The sequence below is a fragment of the Sinocyclocheilus rhinocerous genome, unplaced genomic scaffold (assembly GCF_001515625.1).
Source record: "Sinocyclocheilus rhinocerous isolate Xijiao unplaced genomic scaffold, SAMN03320098_v1.1 scaffold140, whole genome shotgun sequence".
Classification (NCBI taxonomy): Eukaryota; Metazoa; Chordata; class Actinopteri; order Cypriniformes; family Cyprinidae; genus Sinocyclocheilus; species Sinocyclocheilus rhinocerous.
Window position 1 is genome coordinate 3,234,774 of NW_015642053.1, and position 16,855 is coordinate 3,251,628.

The following is a 16,855-nucleotide window of genomic DNA, read 5'->3' on the forward strand; positions in this document are numbered from 1 at the left end:
TAACTATACTTTTACTTTGGAAAACCACAGGGAAACTCTCATATTATTAATATTATACTAAATACTATATATCAGTATTATTATTATTATTATTAATATTCAGGGTCAGTACGATTTTTATGTTCACCAAGGCTGCATTTTAATATTCACTACCATGACCATAAATTCAGGTTTACAAATCACGCTGGGATAGCATGGATCAATAGGTTTTAAACAAATTTGCTGAAGTTCATGCCAGCTCAAATTTTGCTGCATTGACAGCAACAAAATGTATGTAGATCTGCATATTTTCCTTTTGAGTATGTATCACTTCAACTTTGACCTAAATTGATCAACTCTGACTTCAATCGACAAGACTCAAATCCATAGAGGCCTTGACGGCTTTCATTCTTTTAATTTCATTGTCTATTATCAGAACAGATTACAAAATCCAAAGGTGCTCACGTCTTATCTGTCATTACAGTCAAATGTCAAAGTTCAACTTAGACGTCCTTCCTAAAATGCTGTGATAATGATGCTGAGGCAAATGAGGTTAGAAAACAATGTGTGTTCGTAAGATCATGTTGTGTCATGTTTAACTGAGGTTGCTAATAGGAGGTGTCACATGACTAGCCTAGGGCTGCTCTGTTGCTAACAAGGGTTTTAGGGTCCCAGCGGCCTCCCTGATTGTCACTTTAAGCTGAAAAGCAGTAAATGATGGGTTGAATTAGCAAAGTGTTACTGCAAACCAACAGAGCAATAAAGAATCATGATGAAAACCTGAGTATTTGAGTGGGAGCAACTTTCAACCCAACTTTTACACTGCATGCAATTAAATGTCACGCTGACCAGCAAAGGCAAATGTCATAGTCCACCGTTTGTACTATAGCACTGTGTAGTTTCACATTTGCATGTACTTTTCAGCATGCAGACATTAAAGCACAGACTTGTGAATCTTGTGCAACCCACATTCACTTTACAGGATTTAGCTGTATGGCCATGATTCTGTTTATGTTCAGTCATTTGTATTATCAGGGAACAGATAGCAGCAATTGGTTCAAAGGTCACTCATGTGCTTGTTTTATTGGACTTCTTGTGGCTTTAGCAAACCTGTGCAAGGGACAGTCTCACAGGACTTTTTCTTCCAGGTCCATCACCTGACGGACACACCGGACTCCTGAACGTTATCCAGGTACTTGCTTCTAAAAATCTTTATTTGTTTAATTTCACATCCATATATGATGGTTTAATTATGATTTTGGTGTGCTGATATAAATGTGCATTTATTGTTATGCATGTTTAAATCAAAAACAGCATGATGCAGCTAATTTTGTAAATTAAAAACAGGACTAGTAGGGATGTTTTGCATACAAAACTTCATGTATGGTCTTGTGTACATAGAGGACGTTGCATTCGTAACTCTTTTCTTAAATAGCTTGGTTTCTCAGAGAATGTTTATTAGAATTATCTTATCATTGTGACTTGAGTTGTTCTGGTGTTTTGAACAATGAGATGTTCTGATCAATAACTCAAATGATGCATAATATATTAACATTGGCCCAGAGTCTGTGGGCTATGCTCACATATATACATAAATTGTATTATATATAAAATAACATTTCTTTCTATGTTTTAGAAAAGGTAGTGGATGCTCTTGAGGCTGAAAAGGGTTATATAACCTTTGCTAGACTTTGGCCTCCATAAATGCATGGCTGGCTAGATAATGTACCAAATCCAATAGCATTATAATAGCCAGGTGTGCAATACTGGAGATCATGTTGAATCCTGAAGGAACTGCAACAGGTGTTGAAGGATAACACTGGTAACACTGGACAATGTTAAGAGGAATTTCACTTCCAAAAAAAAAAAAAAGCGTAATTGTGAGATATATTTTTCTTAATTGGATTGTACTGTGCTCTTCAACCTTTGAACAAACTTATGCACTCTAACCTTCACCCCTCAAGGTTATACTGATATTTGTCTTCATCAATACCTTCTAATCAATGCAGCATCAAAACAGCACTTGTGTGATTACAGGGACCTTGCACTTCCTGTAAATTCAAAAGTAAATTCAAATCCTATGTTATGAATGAAACTAACCCTCCATGTTATTCTAGATTTTTTTTCAATACTGTTTAATTTTTTTTCAGCAGCTTTAGCAGATCCTGTGCATTATGGAATTCTTGTTTGAGTTCCTGTTTACCCCGCTGTCCACTTCAGGACTGGTGTTTCTGTTCAGCCTCGCAGCTGTAGCTCTGGTCCATCTCAACACCAGGCCAAAACCACTGCAGCCACCCACAGACCTCAACCGACAGACCGTGGGCGTAGCGGTGAGTGTGATCTTTTGTCAGCTCTATGCAATGCAATTTAGTATGTTAAAAATTGATAATTTATCTTCTTAAAACGTCTTGTGAGTGATTTAGTCAGAATGTCTAGTTTTGTGAATAAATCTGCACATGTAAAAGTACTTAAAGAATTAGCATCGTGTTTTTTTTAACAAGTTCAGCATTTGGAATGTGCATTAAAACCCAAGAGAAAACCTAAAAAAGTATGAATAACTGTTCATGGAAGATACAAAGGTTGCAAAAGTATAGATTTGGTTGAACATAAATAAAACATAAACAATAAATAAAAATTTTTTTTAAGGCTACTGATATGGCTGGTGTCCTCATATGAATATGCATAAAATATATTTAATCAAAAATACAGTATATACAGTGTTATTGTGCAATATTATTACCATTTAAAATAACAGTTTTCTATTTCAGTATATCTTAAAAGTAATTGATTCATGTGATGGCAAAACTGAATTTTCAGTAGTTGTTACTGCAGCCTTCAATGTCAAATAGTCCTTCAAAAATCATTCTAATATTCCTTTCTGAATAAATGTATTACCGTAATTTCTTTCAAACTAAAAATCTGACCCCAAACTTTTGAATGGTAGTGTATGTTCTGTACAATGTGTGTGTGAATCACTTCATGAGGTTCTTGTGCCTGATTTTATGGTTCTGAATGTCTTTTAGCACAGTGGTTTAATATTACTGGCAATTTTTTATTTACAGGGTGGTGCTAGAAAAACAGCACTCTTGAAAGATGACAACGTGATCTCGTACTTATATGAGGACGCTAAAACTCTATATGAGGCTTTTCAAAGAGGACTACATGTTTCAGGTGAGAGGTCATGAGGTCAAAATTCACAGCAACACAGAATTATTGACATTCTTTTGAAATCAATTCAAGTCCTTATTTTCATGCTAGCTATGTTAATTCACATCTAACCTCAGTTGCATGTGATTAGTCTGTGAGATATTTCATTATTACTGTGCAGGAAATGGACCGTGCTTGGGGTACAGAAAGAAGGGGCAACCTTATCAATGGCTTAAATACAAACAGGTATTTGTACCAACCACAAACATAATTCCTTCAAAAATCATTCTAATATGCTGATTTCTAATATGCTGCTCAATATTTTTGTGAAAAGCACATTTTTCAAAAGAACAGCTTTTATATATATATATATATATATATATATATATATAAATGGACCGTGCTTGGGGTACAGAAAGAAGGGGCAACCTTATCAATGGCTTAAATACAAACAGGTATTTGTACCAACCACAAACATAATTTTGAGCTCAAAAGTGAGGAAAAATTAGGTCTTTGTTTCAATGCTTGCCTCTGATTGTCTCAGGCTTCAGACAGAGCTGAATTCTTGGGGTCCGGACTTATCCATCGTGGCCAGAAGCCATCGCAAGAATCATTTATTGGCATCTTCGCCCAAAACCGGCCAGAGGTGACATAATAAGTCTAAATGTCAATCAAAATCAGTACTGATATATAATTTTCCCACTAAAAATATTTAAACATCCTTTAAACGAGATAGAAATGGCTTAAGATATTGTAAGGCTTGTTCATTTTTCTTACTCAATTTAGAAAATGTTTTTATTTTCCTGTTTTAAGCATAAATATAATCAAATTTAGTGCACTAAACAAAACAAGACATATGTGGCAAATTTATACCCAATAAGACAAGCCTATTTAAATACAATATATCCTAATGCACCAGTGATGATCCAGTGTACTGTACATATACTAACCTCTCTTCCCTCTTTTCAGTGGATTATCGCTGAACTGGCCTGCTATACCTATTCCATGGTGGCAGTGCCTCTTTACGACACCTTGGGACCTGAGGCTCTTGTGTTCATCATTAATAGAGGTACTTCAGCCTGCTTGCTTGCATGCTTCATTAGAGGTGTTGATCAGAGCAGCTTTAGTGATCACACCTGCTGAACTCTGCTGACTTATAATTCTTCAGAAGATGATGACTTTATTGTTTTAGCGACCTCAGTAACCTTGCTACTTCTACCTCCACAGTTCAAGCTCCTTTGCTTACCTTTGCATAATCACATAACTCTTTCTATTTCTCTGACTAATGACCGATATTATAATTAAAGGAGAAGTGTGTCATTTTTTATGTTAAAAAATATGTCTCCTATTGCAGTTTAATATGCACAGACAACTACTGTAATCTATTCTTTGATTGGTTTTGTGAAATGTCAACTTCTGGCTCAGCCAATGAGATTGAGTTTAGGGCGGGACTATCTGTTTAATGGAAGTGGGGAGATTTGTGGAAACCTGTGAAAAGATCTTTCTATGAAAAGATCCATTTTGTGCCACTGGTTGCAAACTGTAAATATTATCTTTAATTTTAATAATTAATTATGATATTGCTATATTATTGCTACATATACACTATCATTCAAAAGTTTGGGGTGCGTATGATATTTTCAATGTTTTTGAAAGTCACTTATGCTCACCAAGGCTGCATTTATCTAATGAAAAGTAGATTAAAAGAAGTAACATTGTGAAATGTTACTACAATTTAAAATAAAGGTTTTGTTTTAATATCTTTTAAAATGTAAATGTAATTTATTCCTGTGATGACAAAGCTGAATTTTCAGCAGTCATTACTCCAGTCTTCAGTGTCACATGATCCTTCAGAAATCATTCTAATATGCTGATCTGATGCTTAAGAAATATTTTTTATTTTTATCAATGTTGAAAACAGTGCTGTTACATTTTTTCAGGATTATTTGATGAATAGAAAGTGAAAAAGAACAGAATATATTTGAAATATTTTGTAACATTATGAATGTCTTTACTGTCACTTTTGATGACAGATTTTTCTGAATAAAATGTTTAATTTATTTAAAAAAATATCTTACCTTACTGACCCCAAACTTACCCTATAACTTCCCAATTTAAATTTAAAAAAAAAAAATTTAATACCACAGTAATTTTGTGCTACATATGATTGGATCTTTTTAAGTATTATATTTATCTCTGCAGCAAAGATATCCACAGTGATATGTGATAAGCAGGATAAGGCAGAAACGCTGCTGGATAACTGTGAGAAAAACCTCACACCTGTCTTGAAAACCATTATTCTCATGGACCCCTATGATTCTGCATTGATTGATAGAGGCTCTAAGAGTGGTGTGGATGTCCTGTCCCTGAAAGATGTAGAGGTACACTGACAGCACTATCTGATCAGTAATAAATAATAAAGTCTCTGATATCTTTCAAGGTTCCAGAACAGAATATATTTTTTTAAAAACATTTGTGTTTTTTTAGGCCTTGGGAAAGAACAACCATCAAAGGCCTGTTGTGAGTAATGGGTTAATTATCAATTACATTATTTTTAGCAAATTGTATTCATCAATATATTTGACAAACTTAATGTGATTTGATTTGTTTCCAGCCACCAAAACCAGAAGACCTAAGTATTATTTGCTTTACCAGTGGTACCACAGGTAAGTGTGATGTAATCTAATCTATTCTGCTTCAAGACTGCAAAAACACTGCAGGCCACATTTATATCTGTGAAGCCAATGCTGCTCCACCTCTAGTGAATATTGTGGTGTGTTCTATGTGCGTTAGCTTTAATTCGGTATTCTCTGCTTCAGGGGATCCAAAAGGAGCCATGCTGACCCATGAAAATGTGGTTGCAGATGCAGCCGGTGTGGTTAAGACTTTTGAGGTACTGTATGTCAGTGTGATGGCTACATGATTTTTACAAGGTCTCTATGGGTGTGTAGATTTTTAATGTTGGATGCCAAACCCATGTTTCTTCAGAGCGTCTTTGTACCCGTTCCATCTGACGTGTCCATCTCGTTTTTGCCGCTGGCGCACATGTTTGAAAGAGTTGTACAGGTAAGCCGCTCTTTCATATCTGGTGCTCACCAACATTTCTAAAGGTCTTTAAAATTTTCAGTGTCATGTACTAGAATCTTTTATATATCACATGATGAATTTATTTTACAGAAAAAGAACACTGAAGCCATGCATGCTTGTTCTTATTTATGTGTATCAGACAGTGCTGTACTGTGTAGGGGGAAGAGTCGGGTTTTTCCAAGGTGATATAAGACTTCTACCAGACGACATGAAAGCCCTGCAGCCTACTGTATTCCCAGTGGTTCCACGTCTTCTGAATCGCGTTTACGACAAGGTATGAAACTACACACACAGTCACTGTTGGAGCCTATTTTTTTATAGATGGGCCTCTATTCATTCACTAAATAGTGTGAGTATGTAATGATGAAAGTAAGGTTTTAGACATGATTTAATTTTTTATATATATACGACAAGCAATTTTCTGTCCAGACTGAATGTGGAATCTGCAGTCTGTTAGGATTTTGTAGCATTAGTGGAGGAGAATTTTTAGTGATGCATTTCGCAGTTTACATTACACCAGTAGATGGCGACAAGTGACTCTCAAGTAACTTATTATCATATTAATATAACTTATACTGTATGTGTAATAAATGTAACATCATATTAATTCAACCTATTAGTTCATCAGGGATGATACTAGCAGTTTTCTTTATGAGTGCGTCATTGAATTGTTCATTCACCCGATTCGTTCAAAAACGATGATTTATTCCAGGATTTATTCCTCTGATGCTCAATGGTTGATTCTGTTGTGCCTTTTTTCAATTATTCAAACTATTTTGGTTGACGGAGCAGAAATAGTAATTGGGAATATTGTGTCTAAAATGTAAGTTACTCAATATTAAGTAGTAATACAAACCAACCAATCAACGAAATGTTTTGCAGCTTGTCGTTTGTCTCAGTGTCAAAACTCAGGCTTTTATTAAAGAGGTTTGATTCACATCCATAGCACAAACATGTGGAATAAGTTACCCGCCAATGTTTAAGAGTTCACTTAAGAGTTTGGACTTATATACATTTGTTTGTACAGGTGCATCTCAATAAATTAGAATGTCGTGGAAAAGTTCATTTATTTCAGTAATTCAACTCAAATTGTGAAACTCGTGTATTAAATAAATTCAATGCACACAGACTGAAGTAGTTTAAGTCTTTGGTTCTTTTAATTGTGATGATTTTGGCTCACATTTAACAAAAACCCACCAACTCACTATCTCAACAAATTAGAATACTCCATAAGACCAATAAAAAAAAACATTTTTAATGAATTGTTGGCCTTCTGGAAAGTATGCTCATTTACTGTACATGTACTCAATAACTTGGTAGGGTCTCCTTCTGCTTTAATTACTGCCTCAATTCGGCGTAGCATGGAGGTGATCAGTTTGTGGCACTACTGAGGTGGTATGGAAGCCCAGGTTTCTTTGACAGTGGCCTTCAGCTCATCTGCATTTTTTGGTCTCTTGTTTCTCATTTTCCTCTTGACAATACCCCATAGATTCTCTATGGGGTTCAGGTCTGGTGAGTTTGCTGGCCAGTCAAGCACACCAACACCATGGTCATTTAACCAACTTTTGGTGCTTTTGGCAGTGTGAGCAGGTGCCAAATCCTGCTGGAAAATGAAATCAGCATCTTCAAAAAGCTGATCAGCAGAAGGAAGCATGAAGTGCTCCAAAATTTATTGGTAAACGGGTGCAGTGACGTTGGTTTTCAAAAAACACAATGGACCAACACCAGCAGATGACATTGCACCCCAAATCATCACAGACTGTGGAAACTTAACACTGGACTTCAAGCAACTTGGGCTATGAGCTTCTCCACCCTTCCTCCAGACTCTAGGACCTTGGTTTCCAAATGAAATACAAAACTTGCTCTCATCTGAAAAAAGGACTTTGGACCACTGGGCAACAGTCCAGTTCTTCTTCTCCTTAGCCCAGGTAAGACGCCTCTGACGTTGTCTGTGGTTCAGGAGTGGCTTAACAAGAGGAATACGACAACTGTAGCCAAATTCCTTGACACGTCTGTGTGTGGTGGCTCTTGATGCCTTGACCCCAGCCTCAGTCCATTCCTTGTGAAGTTCACTCAAATTCTTGAATCGATTTTGCTTGACAATCCTCATAAGGCTGCAGTTCTCTCGGTTGGTTGTGCATCTTTTTCCTTCCACTCAACTTTCTGTTAACATACTTGGATACAGCACTCTGTGAACAGCCAGCTTCTTTGACAATGAATGTTTGGAACTTTTCCACAACATTCTAATTTATTGAGATGCACCTGTACATTTACAAACAGAGCACCAAAAAAATGCAGCATCATTTTCTGCTGTCTTCCAGGTCCAGAGTGGGGCCCAGACTCCATTTAAGAAATGGCTTCTGAACTTTGCCATTGAGAAGAAATGTGCAGAGGTCAAGCATGGAATTATCAGGAACGACAGCATATGGGACAAACTCATCTTTCACAAAGTGCAGGTATCCCAAACAGACCAGATGGGAGGGGGGTTGTATTTATTGGGGAAGAGTGGTACACCTGTGAGGAATGGTTCTGGAAAGTTTTGAATTGTCTTCTGCAGGAGTCCCTGGGGGGCCGCGTGAGGGTGATGGTGACGGGGGCCGCTCCCATTTCTCCAACTGTGCTCACTTTTCTCCGGGCAAGCCTCGGGTGCCAGGTATGAAAGGAAGAGTATAATAACAGCAAAAATCAATGAACTATACACTGTAAAAAAATTATTGTGATTTTAACAGTTATAGACTGTAAAAATGCTACAGTAAAAACCTGTTAACTGGTTAACAGCAAGTTTCCATACTATATTCGGTGAATTAATGTAATTACATTTAATGTAATTTTACAGTAAATTTACAGTTTTCCAAAAACAGTACGGTTTTTGGAAATGAAAAAGAAAAAGTCATTGTATAATTTACAGTTAAAAAACTTAAATTGACACTCCCAGAATTCCCTGCATGACACTTCATATTTTATGTTTTTTGTTGAAATAACATGATTCTTCTTAGGTTTTCTTATCAGTTGTGTACATTAAGGTTTAATCTTGCATCTAATGTTGTTAAATTAATGTTTATTTGCATTATTTCAGTATCATGTGTGTCACCATGATGGGGTTTATTGTTTGTGTGAATGTGCGCCTTCTATATATAAGTATTGCCCTCCTCAGCTTGTAGAAAAGCTGTTTGTGATGAGCTTTGGTTCATCATGTGACTTTCTCATCACCACCAGGTTTTGGTGGTTATCAGTGCATTACAATGGTTCAAACCAGATATTAAGACTTCAATATGTTGGTTTATTAAAGGTGGGGTAAGCGATTTCTGGTAGCCAATGATTACATTTGAAATCACCAAAACAAACACGCCCCTACCCCAAAAGGGTCTCGCCCCTATTTTGATAGCTCCGCCCCACACATACGTACGCAACCCAGGCAACGATTAGTTCTGTGAAACAAAGCAAAACCAATGTTACACCGTGTCTACACCGGGCGCTAGTAAATACTATAGAACTCATTATAATCAGTGATGCTGTCTACACCAATATGGTCTACACATTACATCAGTTAATGAAATACGGTATTGTATTGTGAATTTAAGTTAAGTCTGTAAAACCTAAAATGTTGCTACCATTTTTTTTACGGTGCGGTTCTGGCAACCACAGCTGCCGGTATTTTACCGTAAATGTCACTGATTTTTTTTTACAGTGTATTGCTCCTGTTTTGGCTTATAAAAGACAAAGTGATGCACTATTGCTTTATTGTGTACTTAAAAAACATGGCCACTGTTAAACAGGGTGTATATGTATGTATGTGTATTGATCTGGTGTCACAGTGACCCAATGCTGACCCCTTTATCACTGGCCTGCTTCCAGATATTCGAGGCATACGGCCAGACAGAGTGTACTGCAGCCTGCTCTTTCACAATGCCGGGAGACTGGCATACTGGTGGGTTCCTGTAACTGAAAAACATGTTTTTGTCTGTGTGTGTGAAACAACACACTGACTAATTTTGTATACTGTTGATTTCAGGTCATGTTGGAGTTCCTATTCCATGCAATATTGTCAAACTTGTTGATGTGGAGGAAATGAATTACTTTGCATCCAGCGGTGAAGGAGAGGTAATGGAACATAATTTTATAAACCATATACTAAAATGTAATTGAAACCTCTTATGGCTTTTCTGTTTCGTTTTAGGTTTGTGTCAAAGGGAAGAATGTGTTTCGTGGATATCTCAATGACCCAGAAAAGACAGCAGAGGCTTTAGACCAAGATGGATGGCTGCACACTGGAGATATCGGCAAATGGCTGCCTGTGAGATCCCTTGGTTTCTCTTTTTTTTAATAATGCACCTTAGAAGGAAGGAAATGTATAGGTCTATTGTGTTGTGATATCAGCAGGCAGCCAAGGACACAAAGTCACAAAACCTAAAGCTGAATACAATATGTGCATGATTTTTAGCTCCAAAATGAGGAAGAGGCTTAATATTTTTTGCGTTTAAATAATGCAATGGTAATAAACTCCAAGAAACACCCTGTTTGACCCCGTTTTCCCCAAAATACATTACTATACAGTAAACTACCATTCAAAAGCTTGGGTTGGCTTAATAAGAATTTTTAAAAGAAATGAATAATATCAATAAGCGAGGATGCATTAAATTTATCAAAAGTAACGGTAAAGACATTAAAAATTTTTCAAAATATTTCTATAAGATTTCATAGTTTCCACCACAACTGCTTTCATCTGTGATAATAATGTTTATTGAGCACCAAATCAGCATATTAGAATGATTTCTGAAGGATCATGTAACACTGAAGACTGGAGTAATGATGCTGAAAATTCAGCATTTCCATCACATGAATAAACAACATTTTAAAATATATAAAAATAGAAAACGGTTTAAATTATAATATTTCACATTATTACAGCATTTTTTTAAATCAAAATAAATGCAGCCTTAATGAGCGTAAGAGACTTCTTTGAAAAACATTAAATCAAGGCAAAATCTTGACCTTAAATTAACATGACTTGTTGTTGATTTAATGATGTTTATGGAAGTTATGTTTTGTGTTCAATTTACCAGAGCGGAGTGTTGAAGATCATCGACAGGAAGAAAAACATCTTCAAACTGGCTCAAGGAGAATACATTGCACCAGAAAAGATAGAAAACGTTTACATTCGGAGCGCTCCAGTCGCCCAAGTGTTTGTGCATGGCGACAGTTTACAGGTGAAATTAATATGCATTCCTTGCTATTTCTGACGATAAAAAAAATGCTTTTTTTTTTTTTAAAGCTTATTATGTAGCCTTATATTTCAATTGAATGTGTCCAGTCCTCTTTGGTGGCCATAGTCGTGCCAGACCCTGAAGTATTGCCAAGATTTGCAGAAAAACTGGGAGTGAAAGGTTCACTAGAGGAGCTTTGTAGAAATCAGGTATGCGGTGTGTATTTACATAGTTTACCTTCGAAAATACATACATGCAAAAAATTGAGTCTGAAGGATTTCTGCTAGTTTACTTGTGTGGCATTTTCAAAATAGTTACATATTAAGTTTTGCTAATAATCGTCATTATTTTGTAGGAAATAAAGAAAGCAATCATCTCTGACCTTAACAAGCTGGGGCGTGAAGCAGGGCTGAAGTCCTTTGAACAAGTAAGCACTTTTATGATCCGTTAGGCTATTATAAGCATATATTATTGTTGAAGAAATAGTTCTCCCAAAAATGAAAATTTGCTGAAAGTAGATCAGATCTCATGCCGTCAGAAAGAGAGTCCAAACAGCTGATAAAAACATCACAATAACCCACAACACAACTCCATTTGATCAATTAATGTCTTGTGAAGCAAAAATCTGAGGTTTTGTAATCCATCAAGACATTTTTAACTTTTAATGAGACATCTCGTCTGAAGGTACAGTTTATGCACAGATCAAGCACTGTTTACAAGTGAAAATAGTCCAAAACAATTTTAAACAAATAAATCGGTGGATTTTGATGTCATTTTGATATATTGTGTGGTTTTCTTTTCACTTAATTGAACGTCTAATATAGTAATGTTCTCTTTTCAAGGTAAAAGACCTGTACCTGCATCCCGACATGTTCACTATAGAAAACGGTCTCCTCACTCCAACACTGAAAGCCAAACGGGCAGATCTCACTAAATTCTTTAAAGTTCAGATTGAGAGTCTTTATGCTAACATGTAGTGCATTAATAAAAGCTGAGGATATCCTGCGGTGTGACCATGTATTTATGAGTGCTGTTTGTGTTGTGATGTTTTTCTATATTTGCTCAAAGATGAAATATTTTATAAGCACTGTATCAATTTTAACTGCATGTATTAATCTGTGCCCAAGAGACTCATTGTCAGTTATGAAGACATATATGATTTGTCTGGATATGTTAATATAAAACAAATGTATGAACATCCTTAAAAAATGTAATGAATACCAAAGAATGTTCATTTATTTTTTTTCCAAGGAAGAAAATGTGAAAACATTAACATGTCAAAGTCAATACATCAATTAAACAATTGTATTTACATACAGGTGCTTTGTGGAGTAGAAACTAATTTTGTGGTTGCTTTCCATTAAAAAAACGAAGAAAATAAATTTACGAAATTACTATACCGATCACGGTTGTTTATTTGTCTCTGAAAACTTCAGCGAGGTTGACATCAGTTTTACAAAAAAGCAAGCCATCAAAAATAAAATAAAATTGTTGTTTCCATTATATAAACAATTCAGACAATTTGCATGACAAAGACCTTGTTACAATTGGAAAAAAAGCTTTGCATAATCAGTGTGGGCATCGACGAACGAGAGAGAGCAAGAGAAAGAGAAAGAAAGGCAAGAAGAAGAAATACGTTTCAAGTAAACATCTTAATAACCCCCTTTAGAGAATATACTGCCATATGCCCCAATCCCATTTTAATAAAACCCCTATTTCTTTCTCATTTGCCAGTTTCTCTGGCAGCTGTTCTTTGGAAATGAAATGTCATTAAGTTACGCAAGTGAATAACTTTGGGGTGTCTGTCAGTATCAATTTGCCTCAACACTTAGCGCTGGTGCCATTGAACAGCTTTACAAAAGAATCAGAAAGAAATTTGCATCTCAGCAGGGTTCAGGCCCTAATATTAGGTCCTCTGTTCAAAGCGAGCTGTGAAATATATAGTTCTGCATCATTGTTCTTTCTTTTCTTCATTTGTTGAATTATTCGCCGAGTCATAGTGACACTTCTCAACACATCTGCGTGGAAACCATCCTCTAATTTGAACTCCAGCTTTAGGGAGAGATATAATTTTAAACATCAAAATTACGAAACACTTTTAATTGCTGAATTTGATCATATAATATGTTGAAAACTTTACCTTTTGCCTGTTCCTCATTCAAAACTTTATCTCCATACATCCACCATCTGTTGATTAACAAGAACATATTTTAAAAAAAAAGAATATAAAATAAATTACTCTAAAAAGTAAAAAAAAACAAAACAAAAAAAATTCTCCAAAAACATCAAGACCTAATATTTTACATTACTGTTAAAACGTATGGGTTTGGTACATTTAAAAAAATGCTCACCAAGGCTGCATTTGTTTGATCACACAGTAAACACAGTAAAATTGTGTCAAAATTTAAAATAAATAGATTCTATTTTAATGTATTGTAAAATAGAATAATTTTTCAATTTATTCCTGTAATGGCAAAGCTGAATTTGATCAATTTCGCCAGTTTTCAATGTCACACGATCCTTTGGAAATCATTCTAATATGCTGATTTGGTTCACAAGAAATATTTATTATTATCAAAGTTTAAAGCAGTTTAATATTTTGGTGAAATCCACAATAATTGTTTTTTTTTTAGGATTCTCTGATGAATAGAAAATTCAAAAGAGCAGCAATTATTTGAAGTAGATTTTTTTGTAACATTATAAATGTATTTTCTGTCACTTTTGATCAATTTAATGCATTCTTGCTGAATCAAATAATTAATGAATTAGAAATTAGTCTTACTGACCCCAAACATTATTATATTATATTATATTATAACATGGCATTAAAACTGGCTAAAATATGGAAAAACATGCTGGTCTAATAGCATGTGGGAAAATTTATATATATATTTCAACATTCCCCATTGGAAGTTATGGACCAATAAAGTAACTAAAACCAATGGCTCACTTTGTTCCTCTTGTAGCAAAGATGGTCTCCCCCTTTGTGAGTTTGATCCTGGGTTCCTCTGTACAAGGTGTCCTAAAGAAAGTGTTCAGTCCCTTTCCCAAAGGGCAACAAGCACCATTGTAGTCCTCCACCACTCTGTACTCCACCTGTGAAGCAGACAGTCACCATTGTGTCAGTCCTTGCTGCCCTAAATAAATGCTGCCCTCTAGTGTTTAAAAGTGATTCCGGCAATACTCACACTCCTCTGACGTTTATCATGTTTTTGCTTCAGCTGCTCAATCTGAATAAAGAGGAAATAAAAAATATCATTACAAACTGAGCTATAGAGCTGTATTAAACTGTAATATGATACCTAAAGGATGATCAGTAATATGTATTATGTTGAGAACATACGGTTAGAGTATACTGGTTACACTTCTCATGCACAGGCCATTCGATTCCATCTCCTAAGGGGGTGCCGGACCAGGTGAACACCTGCTTGAAGTTCTTCCATCTGCTGCCCAAGTCATAGGGGAAGATGAAGTCTTCACATGTTTGGTAGTACTGGATTCTGTCTTTGGCCTGGGAACACAGAGATTCTTGCTTTAATGTAATAAAGCCCACATGACTTACTGAATTCAGAGGTGGTCTTTTGTCCTATACTTCCATAAGGTCTCATCTAGCCACAAAGACCCAATAAACACACGATTTGAATGTTTATACTGTACATGTGCATTTGGAGAGTCAACATGCAATATTTTTGTGCTATATGCTAAACTCTATTTTAAAGTACTATATAAACTACATTTTGCTATTATTTTATTACTTTGTAATTATTATTACATTATGAATTTTAATACCTTATAACTGAAATATTACACATACATTATTTTTCAAAATTAAACATTACTGCAGGACAATTTAAGGACAATTCATTTCAGTAACAATTCAAGGGAATTTCAAAATTAGGTTACACTTTATTTTAAGATGTTCTTGTTACAGTGTAATTATACATATAAGTACTGAGTAATATTACTTAACTACATGTACTTACCATATGGTTAGGATTAGTATTTGGCTTATGGTTAATTGCATGTAATTATGCATAATTAATTGTTATTATAATAGTAAGTACATGTAACATGTGTAACAAGGACACCTTAAAATAAAGTGTTACTGAAGACTTAAACACAACAGCAATCCCAGATTATGGGGTTCAACCTCTCAGTATCTCCTCCTTCATCTGTCAGGAGACCGAATCACGCTGCAGGCCCAGAAAGAGAGCGGGATTGGGATTGAAAAAGCAAGATTCAGCAGAAAAAACTAACGAAACTGGTGCGGGGAGAGCCAGGCGTCCCGCGGGTCGCACACGAGATGATCCGCGATCACTGACCAACTTCGTACAACTGTACGATACCTCGGCCTGTTCAAACAACCATACAAACATGGTCTCAGAGCAGCATCTTAATGGACCGTTTCTTTTTCCTAAAGGTTCTGTTTGGACAGAGCTTCAAGCCACCCACACGGAGTCAACACACTCCGCTGTTTGTGTTCGCTTTGGCAGGAAGGATATGTACGGGATTAAGTCATTTCCATGCAACTACAGTGACATTGTGGCCTGCGGTTAGCATTAGCCATGTGAAGTCACAGAGGGTTGTTGTGGGGTTTTGAGATGTCCAATTCCCAAATGAATTGTATTTTTAAATCAGCTCTTTTTAATGATTCATTTGAGCGTTTGTGATTCACTTGGCTGTAGGGGAGAACTGCACTAACACAAGAGAATCGGAAACCATTGTGAATCCATTCATTTTAATTCTGGTAGTGATGTAAAAGGTTTTGAAGCTTCATCCATTTTGTGACAAAAAATGGCAAAAATTTTGAAAATGTAATACAATGAAGTAAGGATCATAAGCATTTGACACATTTACATATTTAATTTGGGGAATATTTGGGGAAAATATTTTTATATTTTATGAATATTTCTGAATTTTACATTTTCAAAATATATCATAAATTTGTAAAATATTTATAATATTTCAAATTTAATAATAACAAAAACAATAATTTATATATTAAATATTTAATGTATAATAATAAAATATATAATGTATTTCATATATTTAACATATAATGCTTTTTTGCATTTTAAAATATTTTTATTAAATCATTTATATATAGGGTGGGCCAGGATTTCTATATTTGGCTTTGTTTTCCTGTTTTCATACTTGCTGAAGGTAATGATTGAAAAGTATCTCGACCAATAACGTCCAGGCATTGTACATAATCGACCAATCGTGGCGCGTGAGAAGGTGGGATCTACAGAGAACAGTCAAAGCGATGCAAATGCACGTACAGATTAGATGTGTTTGTTCGTTCTTTTGACTTCAAGCGGCACTGCACAGATCGATCTAGGGCTGTGTATCACCAGCAAAGTCACGATACGATACGTATCACGATACAGAGGCCCCGATACGATACATATCACGATACGGGACTGCACTGAATTTCA

General features: G+C 35.5%; 3 protein-coding genes across 3 annotated transcripts in view; 2 read left to right on the top strand and 1 right to left on the bottom strand.

Annotated features, from left to right (window-relative positions):
- The first annotated feature begins 1,097 nt into the window (after positions 1-1,097).
- LOC107755526 (long-chain-fatty-acid--CoA ligase 5-like) lies at positions 1,098-12,575 on the top strand. The gene is made up of 21 exons (XM_016572343.1): positions 1,098-1,171; positions 2,130-2,309; positions 3,042-3,150; positions 3,308-3,372; positions 3,671-3,772; positions 4,096-4,195; positions 5,329-5,507; positions 5,614-5,646; positions 5,741-5,792; positions 5,946-6,019; positions 6,115-6,192; positions 6,353-6,487; positions 8,535-8,669; positions 8,771-8,866; positions 10,069-10,141; positions 10,226-10,314; positions 10,391-10,507; positions 11,277-11,420; positions 11,525-11,626; positions 11,773-11,844; positions 12,260-12,575. Exons 2-21 carry the CDS (start codon positions 2,154-2,156, stop codon positions 12,392-12,394), a joined length of 2,046 nt encoding a protein of 681 aa, XP_016427829.1. The 5' UTR covers positions 1,098-1,171; positions 2,130-2,153; the 3' UTR covers positions 12,395-12,575.
- A 62-nt stretch (positions 12,576-12,637) lies between these two features.
- LOC107755408 (palmitoyltransferase ZDHHC6-like) lies at positions 12,638-15,793 on the bottom strand. The gene is made up of 6 exons (XM_016572191.1): positions 15,764-15,793; positions 14,761-15,003; positions 14,606-14,647; positions 14,368-14,513; positions 13,558-13,604; positions 12,638-13,469 (listed from the first exon to the last, which is right to left on the bottom strand). Exons 1-6 carry the CDS (start codon positions 15,791-15,793, stop codon positions 13,369-13,371), a joined length of 609 nt encoding a protein of 202 aa, XP_016427677.1. The 3' UTR covers positions 12,638-13,368.
- The window catches only part of LOC107755409 (long-chain-fatty-acid--CoA ligase 5-like), a 5,820-nt gene continuing 4,756 nt past the window's right edge, over positions 15,792-16,855 (top strand). Inside the window, exon 1 of the mRNA XM_016572192.1 lies at positions 15,792-15,919. Coding sequence (XP_016427678.1) covers positions 15,792-15,919 — 128 coding nt within the window. The remainder of the gene's footprint in view (positions 15,920-16,855) is intronic.